This window comes from Lates calcarifer, linkage group LG3 (assembly GCF_001640805.2).
Source record: "Lates calcarifer isolate ASB-BC8 linkage group LG3, TLL_Latcal_v3, whole genome shotgun sequence".
Classification (NCBI taxonomy): Eukaryota; Metazoa; Chordata; class Actinopteri; family Centropomidae; genus Lates; species Lates calcarifer.
The window spans coordinates 1,403,241-1,417,719 of NC_066835.1; the positions used below are offsets into that span (position 1 = coordinate 1,403,241).

The 14,479-nt window shown below is 41.9% G+C and overlaps 1 protein-coding gene across 3 annotated transcripts; it reads left to right on the forward strand.

The window, feature by feature from the left end:
- The first annotated feature begins 1,874 nt into the window (after nt 1-1,874).
- Nucleotides 1,875-14,080, forward strand: tmem106bb (transmembrane protein 106Bb). 3 transcript variants are annotated; one of them, XM_018695444.2, is made up of 8 exons: nt 1,875-1,937; nt 6,602-6,805; nt 6,966-7,029; nt 7,361-7,520; nt 8,099-8,239; nt 8,322-8,371; nt 11,125-11,178; nt 11,263-14,080. In XM_018695444.2, exons 2-8 carry the CDS (start codon nt 6,610-6,612, stop codon nt 11,399-11,401), a joined length of 804 nt encoding a protein of 267 aa, XP_018550960.1. In that variant the 5' UTR covers nt 1,875-1,937; nt 6,602-6,609; the 3' UTR covers nt 11,402-14,080. The 3 variants fall into 3 exon arrangements, with proteins under 3 accessions (XP_018550960.1, XP_018550961.1, XP_018550962.1); XM_018695445.2 differs by lacking the exon at nt 1,875-1,937 and adding an exon at nt 2,134-2,201; XM_018695446.2 differs by lacking the exon at nt 1,875-1,937 and adding an exon at nt 5,572-5,708.
- The last annotated feature ends 399 nt before the right edge of the window (nt 14,081-14,479 follow it).

Genomic DNA, 14,479 nt, shown 5'->3' on the forward strand with positions numbered 1-14,479 from the left:
TAGTAATTTAGTAATTGTAAGAATTATTCTCATGACGTTAAAATCGCATTTTTGAGGGCCTAAACATGCTCAGAAATTCACATAACTTTGCACACGCACCAGACCTGGCGAAAATTGACATCTGATAGGGATCTTGTTCGTTGGCACCATAAAATGGCTTGATAGCACCCCCCCTGACGTCCTGTTACTACCAGGTTGACGTGATCCACTTCAGACTTGGTCAGGAAAGCCTCAAGACCTTCATGATGCATTATTGTAGAAATTTTGACATTCCATTGAAGGGCATGTCTGTGGCACTGTGGCTAAGTTTGATGCTTCGCCATTAAACAGGAAGTTGTTTTAACTCCTGCATACACTATCCAATCTACTACCACTTGACATTTTGGCTAAGTGTCATGGCCTGAACACATCTACATCCCAACATTCAGGTATAGTCATAGCGCCACCTATTGGAAACAGGAAATGATGGGTTTCATGCAAGTGGGTTGATTTGATTCACCTCAAATGTGGTCAGACGAGCATTATGATCATAATGGTGACTGTGAATCTTCATGGGATGCCCTTGCTGTGTCGCCATGGCAAATTTCGATGCTTTGCCATTAAACAGCAAGTTGTTGTAACTCCCGCATGCACTGTCCAATCGGCCCCAAACTTCACATTTTCTAGCTGTCATGGCCTGTAAACATCTACATGCCAATATTCAGGTATAGTGAAGATTGGGCAATATATTCACCCGTACTGTGTTGCCATGGCGAATTTCAATGCTTCGCCATTAGACAGGAAGTTGTTGTAACTCACGCATACTTTGTCTGATCTGCCCCAAATTTCAAAGGTTTGACAACAGACCTGTCCTGAACACATCTACATTCAAATATACAGATATAATCATAGCGCCACCTATTGGCAACAGGAAATGATGTGTTTTATCTAAGGTTGATCCGATTGAGTCAAATGTGGTCAGACAAGCATTAAGATCATAATGGTGCCGAATTGTGAAGACTGAGTCTTCATGGAATGCCCTTTCTGTGTCGCCATGGAGAATTTCGATGCTTCGCCATTAAACAGGAAGTTGTTGTAACTCCCGCATGCACTGTCCAATCTGACCCAAACTTCACATGTTTGCTAAGTGTCACGGCCTGAACACATCCTCGTGCCAATATTCAGGTATAGTCATAGCGCCACCTGATATGGGCAGTAAGGGACTTCTGACTCATTCACCGGCGTCTGGCGGTCACGGAGTTGCAGAACTGCGTCGTACGACTTGCGGGGACCCCGCGTCCGCAGGTCCCCGACAGGCTCGGGGTGCGAGGGTGTAGTATACAGGATGTTTTATGTATGTTTTTGCCTTTTTGGAATGTCTGAAGGTTTCCAGATGCTTTCACTTTTTACGAGTTTCCTATGTCTGAGTTAGCCCTTGGGGTTTATGCTTAGGATAAGAGTTAAGAATGTGACCCCTAGGCTGGTAGAGGTTAAAGGTGAGGGTTTCCTCTTACCCATCATCTTCCTCTTGACAGTGAAGGCATTGAATGAAGGTCCAGATGTTTCTTATGAACCATGTAAACAACCAATGTATATATACTGGTGTTCAGAGCTGTTAGAGAGAGAGATCCATATTGGCTCGGATCCTCTCACAGGCTACTGCAGTGCTTGTCCGATGCTGAACTACTTTGTAATAAACTTCTATATACAAGTAAGTCAGTGTCAGCGGAGATCTTCTCTTCATCATCTTCACATCGACATCACCACCTAATATACCACAAGGGCCCGTTCAACGCTGCTTGCAGCTTTAATTATCTGTTGTATCTGTGGCAGACAAAATGAACAATACTTCTTTAAGCCAGTGTTTCCCATGGTGTTTGAACGCATCATTACCGCGCATGTCTGTTTGACTCATGAACCACCGTCAATTGTAGCCTGGTAACTAAAGTCACAGTCAGGTAATCCTCTGAACCTAATCTACTAGTTTAACGTGTATTTGTTGTAGTTGACCCATTTCTGTCTTATTAGTAGGCCGTGTTCGATTTTAACGAGCTTTGTAACCAGCTGGAGGAGTTAGCAAGCGTAATACAATATTCAATTTGGTCAGTTTCTTAGCTCTCGACTTAGCTAACAGCCTGCTATTTGTTATTCTAGGGAGGGGTTTGTTTTACTTCTTCACTTGCTGTATATTGTTGCAGGCTAACGCTACATCGTCTCTGACAGTAAGTTTCCCCCCGCAAATACGTAACAAAGGTTTTTTTGAGGCCTCTAACTCAAACTTCACAGTGACGGGCCTGAACTAAGCTAACAGCGTTAATGTCAAAGAACCGGACTTCACCCAGTAGACCACCAGCCTCACACACTGACATGTTGAATCTGTATGGAGCTAGAGGTCATGGTGTAGGACGTATTCATCTGTAACACCACATCTGCCTCTTCTGTCAGCTGTGATATTGTATCTGACATTTAATATGACAGACATTAATCTGAGCAAACTTCTGTCCAAACTGACAAATTGTCTGTACACGTAATGAAGGGTTGCTCTACTGCAAGAACAGAAGCAGCTCAGTGTTTTTAGAATCAGTGGTGCGATCACTTAAAGAAATACATAATGTAAAACTACAATAGGAAAAACAGAAACACAGTAGATACTGTGTTATAAAATCTTGTGTCAGCAGTATTAAACTGACGGTGAAAAATGGCAGAATGGGAAGATATATTGAGAATAAGAATAACACATGTTGAACTGAAACATATGTTTTAATGAAGTGCTCAGGAGTATTCACTATTTGTCTGATAAATTCTCAATGGACTGTTTTCCAGTTTTTAAAACACTCTCTCTATATAACTAAACACAGGCTATCTTCAGACAACAGTTACCAATCCAAATCAGTAAATATCAAAATTAACAGATTTTTATTTTCATGTATCCAGCCCCCACTGAGCCCTCATGTTATCTGGTATGAGAATGATTTCAGTGTGTTCAGCACACTGATATACACATTGTAACTAGTATTGTCTTGATAATTATGTTAACAGATATCCTGAGTTTAGTTACTGGGAGAGAAAATATAAAGGAAATGAGAATCCCTACAGACAACCAGAGCTGAAATTTTACTGTTGTAATTATTAAAGCTGATATATTAGCTGAGGAAACTGGTGGTAGTTTGCCACTAATAATTATTTTCATTATGTTTTAATCTGCAGATGTTTTTGTTAATTGATTAATTAATCATTTGATCAGTATAACATTAGAAAACAGTGAAAAATGCTAATATCCTCAGTAGGGTTGCAAAATTCTGGGAATTTCTAGAGTTGGAAACTTTCCATGGGAATTAATGGGAATATATGAGAAATAACGAGAATAAACTGGTCATTTGCAAAATCACAGGTTAGCCTATAACAGGGAACTTAAATGTAGTTGAAAAAAAGATGGCACCACAGATGGCTGCCTTGGTCTGTTGGTGACACATTGTACAGCAGGGGTCGGGGCCTCTCCAAAACTGCACGCCTTAGAGGTCCCCCTCCTCCCCCATTACAAGGATGACTCTCTCCATCCTGGAGACGTCAACAGACTCTTTAAGAGACAGAACCCCCGCAAGGCAGCTGGGCCAGACTCAGTCTCTCCATCCACCCTGAAGCACTGTGCTGATCAGCTGTCTCCAGTGTTCACGGACATCTTTAACACCTCACTGGAGACATGCCATGTACCAGACTGCTTCAAGGCCTCCACCATCATCCCTGTCCCTAAAAAAACAAGGATCCCAGGACATAATGACTACAGACCCGACACCCTGACCCAGGACAGGGTGTCATTATGACCCAGGACATAATGACTACAGACCCGACTGTGGTAATGAAGTAATTTGAGCACTTTGTGCTGTCCCACCTCAAAGCCATCGCCGACCCACTCCTGGAATCCCTGCAGTTCGCCTACAGAGCCAACAGGTCTGTAGACAACACAGTCAACAGGCCCTCCACTTCATCTTCAAGAGATTCAGTATTAAAGAAGCTTTATTTATCCCGAGGGAAATTGCTGTGCACCAGTTGCAATACAGAGGTGGAAAAGTAATACCGTGTGAAGAGAGTGTCGGAATGAAGCTATCATAAAGTAAAATAAAGGCTAACATAAAATAAATAAACAAGTAACTAAATGCAACAAAATGCCACAAAGATTGCAGTAACGTAGGTATATACAATACACAACAATACGAACTGTAAATTTAGTAGCATAGTTGAAATAAAATAAGTACAAGTGAAATAAAATAAATACAAGAAGTAAAGTGATAAAGTGAAATGAGTGAAACTGATAAAGTGGCATTATGGCTTCAGAACACAGTGTCTCCGCTGTCCCTCTCGCGACAAGAGGTAGATGAGCTAAACATGAGTTAAACAAACTCTGGTGTTCTGTGTTACACCGGGGGGGAATGAGTCTTGCTGAAGGTGCTTCTGCTCAATGTTAGCACCTGGTGGAGAGGGTGAGTGTTGTTGTCCAGGATACTATGCAGTTTACACAGCATCCTCCTCTCAGACACCACCAACAAAGAGTCCAGTTGGACCCCCAGGATGGAGCCAGCCTTCCTGATGATCCTGCTGATCTTGTTGGCGTCTGCTGCCCTCAGCCTGCTGCCCCAGCACACAACACCAAAGAAGATGGCACTGGCTACCACCGACTGGTAGAACATCCTCAGCATGATGTTACATACGTTGAATGACCAGAGCCTCCTCAGGAAATAGAGTCAACTCTGGGCCTTCTTGTAAACAGCCTTGGTGTTCTTGGCCCAGTCCAGTTTGTTGTCCAGGTGTACTCCAAGGTATTTGTAATCTGGGACAACATCCACAGTCACACCATTAATGGATATGGGTGTATGGGCAGATTTCTTCCTGCAGAAATCCACCACCAGCTCCTTTGTCTTGGTGGTATTGAGATGCAGATGGTTGCAGCATCTGGACTCCCCAGGAACCTACACATGATCCTGTTTGTGGATTTCAGCTCTGCCTTCAACACCATCATTCCAGCTCTGCTACAGGACAAGCCCTCCCAGCTGAGCGTGCCTGACTCCATCTGCAGGTGGATAACAGACTTCCTGTCGGACAGGAGACAGCATGTGAAGCTCTGACTCCCCTTAAGGCTGTGTTCTCTTCCCTCTTCTCCTCTCCCTCAACGCCAACAGCTGCACCTCCAGTCACCAGTCTGTCAAACTCCTGAAGTTTGCAGACGACACCACCCTCATTGGGCTCATCTGTGGTGGGGATGAGTCCGCCTACAGGAGGAAGATTGATCAGCTGGTTATGTGGTGCAGTAAGAACAATCTGGAGCTTAATGCTGTGAAGACAGTGGAGATGGTTGTAGACTTCAGGAAGAACACAGCTTCGCCCACCCCCATCATCCTGTGTAACTCCCCAGTCAGAGCTGTGGAGTCCTTCCGCTTCCTGGGGACCATCATCACCCAGGACCTCAAGGGGGAGCTAAACATATCCCTCACCAGGAAGGCCCAGAGTATGTACTTCCTGTGGCAGCTGAAGAAGTTAAACCTGCCAAGGACAATGATGGTGCACTTCTACACCTCCATCATTGAGTCCATCCACACCTCCTCCATCACCATTTGGTACACTGCTGCCACTGCCAAGGATGAAGGCAGATTGCAGCATGTCATCTGGTCTGCTAAGAAGGTGATCGGCTGTAACATGCCTACTCTCCAGGACCTGTACACCTCCAAGACCCTGAGGTAAGCAGGAAAGATCATGGCGGATCTCTCCCATCCTGGTCACAGACTTTTCAAGACACTCCCTTGTGGCAGGAAGTTGCAGTCCATCAAAACCAAAACTTCACGCCACAAGAACAGTTTCTTCTTGTCTGCAACTGGGCTCCTCAGCAAGGTCTAGCCCCCCCCTGTATGTGCAAACTTACTTGGCAATAAAGTCTGATTTTGATTCTGATTCTAAATTGACTTGAATTTAAGAGGCTAGCTATCTCGGTGCTAGCTAGCTCAACTATGATACTGTTTCTTCTTCAGTTTTCTGTTTGTAGAGTCTGTAGGTTGTAGCTTGATTTAGCAGCTGATTGAGGAGAGTTCATCTGTTCATCTAAACCTGTTTCTATTCATTTATTCTGCATCAATTATAAAACATTTTACAAGTTTCCAACTTGGAATATTCCCAAAATTTGCCAGCTTAATTTACCATGGAAAGTTTCTGGAAATTTACCAGAAATTTTCTGCCCTGTTGCAACCCTAATCCTCAGTGCCCATGCTCATGAGACTGTGCCAGTTTGTTCTGTCTGACATCATTACAAAACACTCACATTTTTGATTTACTAGAATTTAAGACTGAGAAAAACTAAGACATTGGGTGCAGCCACACTGAGCAGTGTGTGATATGGCAGCCACAGCAGGGAACACACATCATCTGCCCCTTCAATTCTGTCATTGTTTAGCCAGTCATGGAAGCTGCTCCCCATGTGTGCACGATGTTGTACAGTGTGTTGTCTTTATGAGGATAGTCCCCTCTTACTGCTCACTGTTTCCACACTGCTTTCCACTGGTCCCAGGCTCAGCTGATGGTTGAGTACATTTATGTTATACTTATTCTGAGCTGCATCTGTTGGCCTTGTCTTTCCCAGGTGTGACTATGGGGAAGTCGATTTCCCACCTCACTAAGCAGACAGGCCATGATGAGGGTCAGGACAGCCTCACCTCTCCTTTAGAGGACACCCAGACTGAGGACAGCAAAGATGGAGACGTCTCCCAGTTCCCTTATGTGGAGTTCACAGGACGGGACAGTGTGACATGTCCCACGTGTCAAGGCACTGGGAGGATCCCCAGAGGTAACACCAATGTGTGCATACTGGTAGTTGAGCCTTTAGAGAAGCAGACCACCTCATTATCTGATGAGGGGATGAGGCACAATAGACTTAAGTTGTACCACAGACTCCGTTTCCCAAACAGCTGACAGTGACTGATCAGTGATTGTTGCCTGTGTTTCAGGACAGGAAAATCAACTTGTGGCATTGATTCCATATAGTGACCAGAGGCTGCGGCCCAGGAGGACGTAAGCACTTTAATCTTTGTGTGTCTTTGTAGCGACTGTTAGAACCACCAACAGTTACTACTGCACAAACCTCAGCACAGGCATGAACAGGAGTGAAAGGTACAAGGCTTACCATCACACAATATGCTATAATATGCTACAAGAAATACCAGGCACTGATAAATTGGAGGGTGTACATTATTACCAGCTAACTGCAGTACTGTAGAACTTTCCCCATAATTTTAAAAGTAAAAGACAAAAAAGAGTGAACCTTAAAGATTACAGAAATTTAGGTGAGTTTAATTTCAATGTGTCTACTAAGGGAATATTTTTCTGTCCCTGTCCTCTTCAGGAAGTTGTATGTAACAGCGTCAGTGGTCGTTTGCCTGTTACTGTCCAGTCTAGCTGTCTTCTTTCTCTTCCCTCGCTCCATCGACGTCTCCTATGTCGGGGTAAAATCTGTTTTCGTCAGCTACGACCAAGACAAGCGCAGCGTCTATCTCAACATCACAGTGAGTTTCCACCACAGCCTGCAGCTACTTACACTGTGATTCACTTTAAAGTAGTTGTCTGGATTATTTGAAGTGAGATTGTATCAGGAATTTATCCACAATCAGTTTATTCCCTGCAGCAGATTGGGATTGGTGTGCTCCCAGTTTGGAGGAGCAGACAGGAGTACTGACACACAAGCTGAGCCATGTACTGTTGTGGACGAGCTCAGCAGCAAATGCGTCTTTTATCCACTTGCAAAGATTGCCCACCTAAAAACAATATCAGTTTACTTGTACACTGTATTAGGAATATTTCCACCACCACTTCCACCACACTTGACTATTTTAGGCATACAGTACTGCCTCAGTTCCTCTGTGGATTCAGACTATTTCTGTGGAATTCCATCTCCTTTATCTGTGAATGAAAATTTCAACAGATTTTGTTTTCATTCTTAAACTCCATTTTTATCACCTGTCCGAGTTATTGTTAAGTGATTTTAGTCACAAGTTTAATTTCATCAACATCTGGGGACATTTTTGAATTCATGAGGAAAGATTTGGTTGGTCTTTAACTCCTCCGATTCTGGTTGTCCTTCTAGAACACTCTCAACATTACCAACAACAACTACTACTCTGTGGAGGTAGCCAACATCACAGCCCAGGTGCAGTTTGCCAAGACAGTTATTGGTAAATCTCGCATCAGTAACATGACTGCCATCAGTCCTCTGGACATGAAACAGGTACAGCTCAGTGTTTGTTCACCAGTTAACCACCACTCTGTGTGGGTACAACTCTAACTCTGTATTGTTTTTCTGTCTCCAGATTGATTATATGGTTCCCACCATCATTGCAGATGAGATGAGCTACATGTAGTAAGTAGTGTGTATACTGAAGCAGATATTTACACACATGAGAAGTACCAGCTACACGTGTCAGAGAGTTCATCAGGCTGATCTGTTTAGAGTGAGATGTGGTGTACAGTCTGGTCAGATCACCAGTCTCTCACAGGGCTAATCTACAGAAAACAAGCATTCACACGCACATTCACACCTAGATAGTTTAATATCACCAATTAACCTGTATGTCTTTGGACTTGTATTTTACCTGTTTGAATTCTGACTTTGGCCTAATTCAAGGTGTGGTTTATATAGTTGAGACAGCACACAGGGTAGACACTCTAATTACATCCATGTCAGAAACAGGCACTGTGTGCAGGTGTGTAGACAGTGGGTTAACAGGCACTACCTGTCTGAGTACCTGTATATTGCTTTAAACACTAATATTATAGGAAGGGTTTGTGACAATAAAATTGTGCCTAAATGATTCAATAGTGTTAAATCCAATATTAATTGCAGTGACAGATACCTACACAGGATGGATATTTGAAGCTTTTCTTTGTCAGGTGTTTGGATTGGCATCATATCTTTAACCATATCAAATCTTTGGACCAGTCCTTGGTCTTTGGATATCCTTGTTGCCCCAAGGACAAATCCTTCTACCTGTGGTGATCCATTCCCTTGAGCACCACCATGTGGTTTGGAGTGAAATGTCTTGTCAACTATTACATGGACTGCTCTGAAATGTAGTACAGACCTTCATGTCCTCCTCAGGATGAACTGTGATAGCTTTAGTCATCCTATAACTTTTTTTATCTAGCGCCATCATCAGGGTCAAAACTTGACTTAGATTTTGGTTTGTGACCAAATGCCTGCAATGCCTTTGTGTTTACTGCTAATGTTAGCATGCTTACATGCTAAATTAAGATAATGGCTTTAGTAAACATTATACATCATCATTACCATGGTGAACATAGTGGCATTTAGCTGGAGCAGTGCTGCAGCCTCATAGAGCCATTAGCATTGGCTGGAACTCCTTCACAGTGTTGGTTACAGCTGCGCTGTGTGGTGCAATAAATGTCATCATGAAGGAAAAACACCAGTACACTGCAACATAGCTAAAATCATGATCTAACCATTTTTGTGAATATCAGTATTAGTGTTGACCATATGATACAGTGGTTGGAAAAAAGTTTTCGGACACCCTTAAAATTTTACACAATCTCAAATATCATGAAATATTTGGGGAAAAGTCTTTTTTGTGTTTCTAAAGGTGTGGCTGCATTAGACAGACACAAACAAATACAATTTTTTTTTTGTTTATTGTTTACAAGAAAATCTAACAAACTCTCTTGAGAGTTTCAATATGTCAGTTCTCAACATTGTCAGTGTCAAAGTCAACAAATAACAGAATGTGTTCAAAACTGAACAAAAAATAAATAAACCATCACAGCATCAAATTAATATTTAGTAGTCCTGCCATTAGCACGCAGTAGAGCTCTAATCCTGGCTGGCATGTTCCCCAGGAGCCTTTCACACTGTTGAGGGGTAATCTTGTCTCATTCTTCTTGAATTGCTGCTTTTAATTCTTCTAAATTCTTTGGTTTACGCTTTGAAACAGACCTTTTGATAATCCACCACAGATTTTCAGTGGGGCTTATATCTGGGGATTGAGCTGGCCACTCTAAGACCTGGATACAGTGCTTCTGCAGCCAAGTTCTACTGGCCCTGGATGTGTGGCAAGGGGCATTATTTTGTTGAAACATCCAGTTTTGACCTTGACTGAACAATGCACGTGCAGAAGGGAGCATGTGGGTTTCGAGAATGGCACAATACTTGGCAGAGTTCAATGCTCCATCACAGACAGTGAGATGACCAACACTCATGCATCCCCAAAACATGATACTGCCTCCACCATGCTTGACTAAAAGATACTGTACATGCTGGAGATGATGCTTCGCCTGGCCTTCTGTGAACCCTCACATTATCAGGAGGAGGATAAAGCTGGAAACTGGACTCATCTGACCACAGAATCTTCTTCCATTTCCTGCCTGTACAGTTCTTGTGTGCTTGGGCCCAACAACGCCGGGCTAACCTCTGTCTCTCATTGATCAGGGGCTTCTTGACAGCCTTGTAGGACCTTAAGCCATGATCTAAAAGTCAGCCACGTACAGTGTGGGTGGAACACTGGACACCAGTTTGGTTTGACCACTGCTGCTGAAGCTCCTGTGATGTCATTCGGCGGTTTTCCCTGTACACGCGGATCAGGATGCGGTCATTTCTTGCTGAAGAAACCCTTGAATCCCCAGATCTTGGTTTGTCTTCCAAGCTGTTGGTTTGTCTGTATTTCTGCAGAGTGTATCCAACTGCTGAATGACTGCATCTGCACTTCCTGGCTATCTGGCGGCAGCTGTACCCTTCTTGGCTGAGAATCTGTATCTTCAGGCGTGTTTCCTGCATTGGGTTCCTTGTTTTAGCCATTTTTGTCTCTGAAGAACTTTCAAATGTGCTGGCTTTATATAGACATGAAGAATAGCAACAAAAATTGTGTCTTTTATATAAGCACACTTCCGAAACTTTTTTCCACCACTGTATGGTACACCCCTGCACTGAATGAGAATACCACCTTAAATGTGTCATTCTAAATCTTTTAGTCTTTACCTTTACAGGGCGACACAGAGCTCTGAAGAGTTTCCTGGTTAAGAAGGTTCTCTGTGCTTGAAAACATTGTCTGTAACTCTCTAATTGGCCCACAAGGCACAGTTTCTAACAGCTGTTTTATTTTCCAGTGACTACTGCACTCTGCAAACCATCAAGGTTCACAACATTGTCGTCATGATGCAGTAAGTTGTGTTGGATCTACGTGTTTGATTCTCCATGTGTGCGATGTGTTGTTGCCTCATGAGCTCCTTCTCCACCCTCTGCAGAGTGACTGTGACCACTACATATTTTGGACATGTGGAGCAGGTGTCTCAGGAGATGTACCAATATGTGGACTGTGGAGGGAACACCACCTCTATCAGAGGGATGACCAAGCCATTCAGCATCCCACACCCTGCTGAGTAACCCCACCTTTGTCCTCCTCACTGGTCCTGACATGGGCCCGTTTCTCCTCTACTTGCACTGTCTAACAAGCTGCTGTTGTCATGATGCCATGGTGTTTACTTCACTACCAATACAAATGTCCTGAGAAATGTTTGCAGAACAAAAGTCTTTTTGTGTCTGAAGTTCACTGCATTCAACAAAGAAAACAGGATGTTAACTTGTAATTCTGACTTTTCATGTCAGAATGAGATGTGAGATGCTTCACTGTTACCAAATCTGTTATCTGATTATCACAAGGTACAGATCTCAGATGTGATCCATATCTCAGAGGGAAACTCTCTCATGATTATGAATCTGTATCCTGTCTTTACAAAAGTCTTATAATCTGACATCTGTTTCTTAACTACAAGAAACTACAAAATCTTTATCTCACAATTATAAGACAATGTCCTCAGAATTACAAGAAAACTATCTTCTTGTTATAATTCATGTGTCATAGCTACAAGATCCCATAATCACAAAAAATTATAACTTATGCATAAGTACAAGATCTGTATCTCTGAAATTACAAGAAAACAGTTTTTTAGTTCTGTGATCCATCTCATGAAATATCAAGAAAGCACCTTCATTATTATAATGTCAGTATTTCATAATGATAATTGTAAAAGATCTCATGTTTGGACATCCATTTTCTTTTAGTTATCTCATATTTTTATATCTCTTAATTTTGAGATCTGGATCTTTTTAATTATGAGATGTTAATGTGTTACACAGCGTAATGTGTAGTTGTTCTATGTGGAGAATGCAGTGGGCCTCTGCACATCTTCTTCCAGTCACAGTGAAACTGCTGAGGCAGTCCTGTTAGTCAGACAGGTCAGGTGGACAGTTAGACGTGTAGGTGCATGGTTGAAGCTGTTTGCTCGACCAGCTGCAGCTCTGACTTTCCTTCTTTTCCTCCAACTGTAAGTGATCATGTCAGCATCCTCTTGAGGTGAGAAGGAATTTGATTTTCCTCAGCTCTCTGGAGGCTGAGAGCAGCCACAGTTGATGCTCATGTTCAGACCGTTTATCTTAAAGTAACAAATAGTTTTGTTGAGAGCCTCACTTTAGCTGGACCACATCAGCAGGGATGTCCATGACTGACTAAGTGATAAAGTTATACCACTAGTCAGCTGGCCAGGTGTTGGAGTTTCCTCACTGGCTGTTGCTCTTTGAAAATGAATTGGCACAAAAAGTGACTCTGAATGGGCCACATTTCAGTCACTATTTCATACTAGTTCTGTTGTCTGACAACAGCAAAACACGTGACAGCTTATAGTCAACTGGGCTGTATTAAAATCCTGTATCTGTGAGCACAGAGAGTCCAGATACAATACAATGATGTCACAAATACACATACAGGTTTTACATCATCTAGTGACGCTTGGTGACTTTTTGGAGTAGACTTTAGTGTTTTCCACTGACAGTAGGTATTTGTAGCAGTACAACAGTTTTCATCTGTCCTGAATTCGACATGTTCGAAAAAACAGTCCGTCCATATACTGGGTTTGGACCTTGTCTTGTTTTAATAGAATTTCAGTACCACCTTTTTTTCAGTACCATAGCTTTCTGTTTTTTGATTCTATAACCAGTTCATATTTCATTTCTTGCCTCACATGATCAAAGTATCATTTCTGTCCTTTACTATTAGATTCAATCATTTCTAACAGTATTGAAATATCATAACATCAGTTATCATGACAACACTATTCCAGTGATCCATGATTATGATTTGCCAGTTGTACTGTGTTAGTAAGGCGGGGGACAGAGCGGAGGTTGAATAAGCAGAATAACATTATTATTATCATTATTATTATTATTTTACTACCTACAAAACCACGATGCACTTTATAAGTCTATTGACAAGGCACACTTTATTAATAGTACCAAGTCCTCTAAGGCCTGTTAGTCTGCCACACCGTGCTGAGCTGAGAGAAGGTGGTGTTCTGACATGAAGAGAATATCTAGATATGCTGTTTGTTTTGTTCATGGTGTTTCTTTCTGACTGCACTGTCTGCTTTGAATTTGCACACCTCTTTAGCATTCAGCTGTTGGGTGCTATTATTTATTTGTCAGTTACTTTGTAGTATAAGACATTCCTGTTGCATTCCACTTTAAAGTTAAAAGTAAAAATTCACTGTTTTATGTGTTCTCTGATGGTCAGAGTCAGATGAGAATACTTAATTTAATGTTTGGACCAGAATTTAAAGCAACGCAAGGTTGAAGCAGAATCTGTTCGTTTCAGTGGAATTGATGCAATCAGTACGATCAATACATATTTTTACCATCTAAACAAAGCTGATGGTAAATGTGCGGAAAGTGTACATTAGCTGTGTTACACCATGTACTTTGATATAACAATGCTCTGTGTATATTAGAGAGAACCAGTCTATTTTTCATGCTGTAAATACTTGACATTGCGTTTCTAGTGTCTTCATAGAAACTTTGATAGGTTGGGAAGATACACTACAGCTAATAACATAGTTGAGTTAGGAGTTGAATCTGAAGAAAAAACACACTTATGAGTTTTTTGTTCTTTAAGTTTTTTAATCCTAACATTCATCCTTAACAATCCCAATGAACATTTGACTCTTTTTTTAACATTTTCTTGATTTGTGAGTCTGTTTGATGTGGGAGCATGAATAAAGTTTTAAAACATGATCATCAGAGAGTGTGTACTTTCTGAAGCCACTACATACTGTATACTTTTTTTGAAGACCCTCTGTCTTTATAACCTTCAGTAAGATCATCTCAGTGGTTGATTAATCATGCAGAGATTCAGTGTGGCACATCCTGCATGTGTTCCTGTTGCAGTGTTTAAATAGACATTAAATAGGCCCAGTTGTTGTTTCACTGGTCACATGATGACATCACTGAAACCTCATATTATAACGCTATATGTATTCACTCTGACGATAGCATTGTATGACTGTCACTAAGCACCTTGAATGACGTTACTCTTTCCCTTCAGTCTAAGTTCCCTGTCCTGTGTAATCCAGTTTTATGACAAATCTCAAAGTAAGGCTCCAGTTGGCTAATGATTTGTTCAGGTTAAGGATT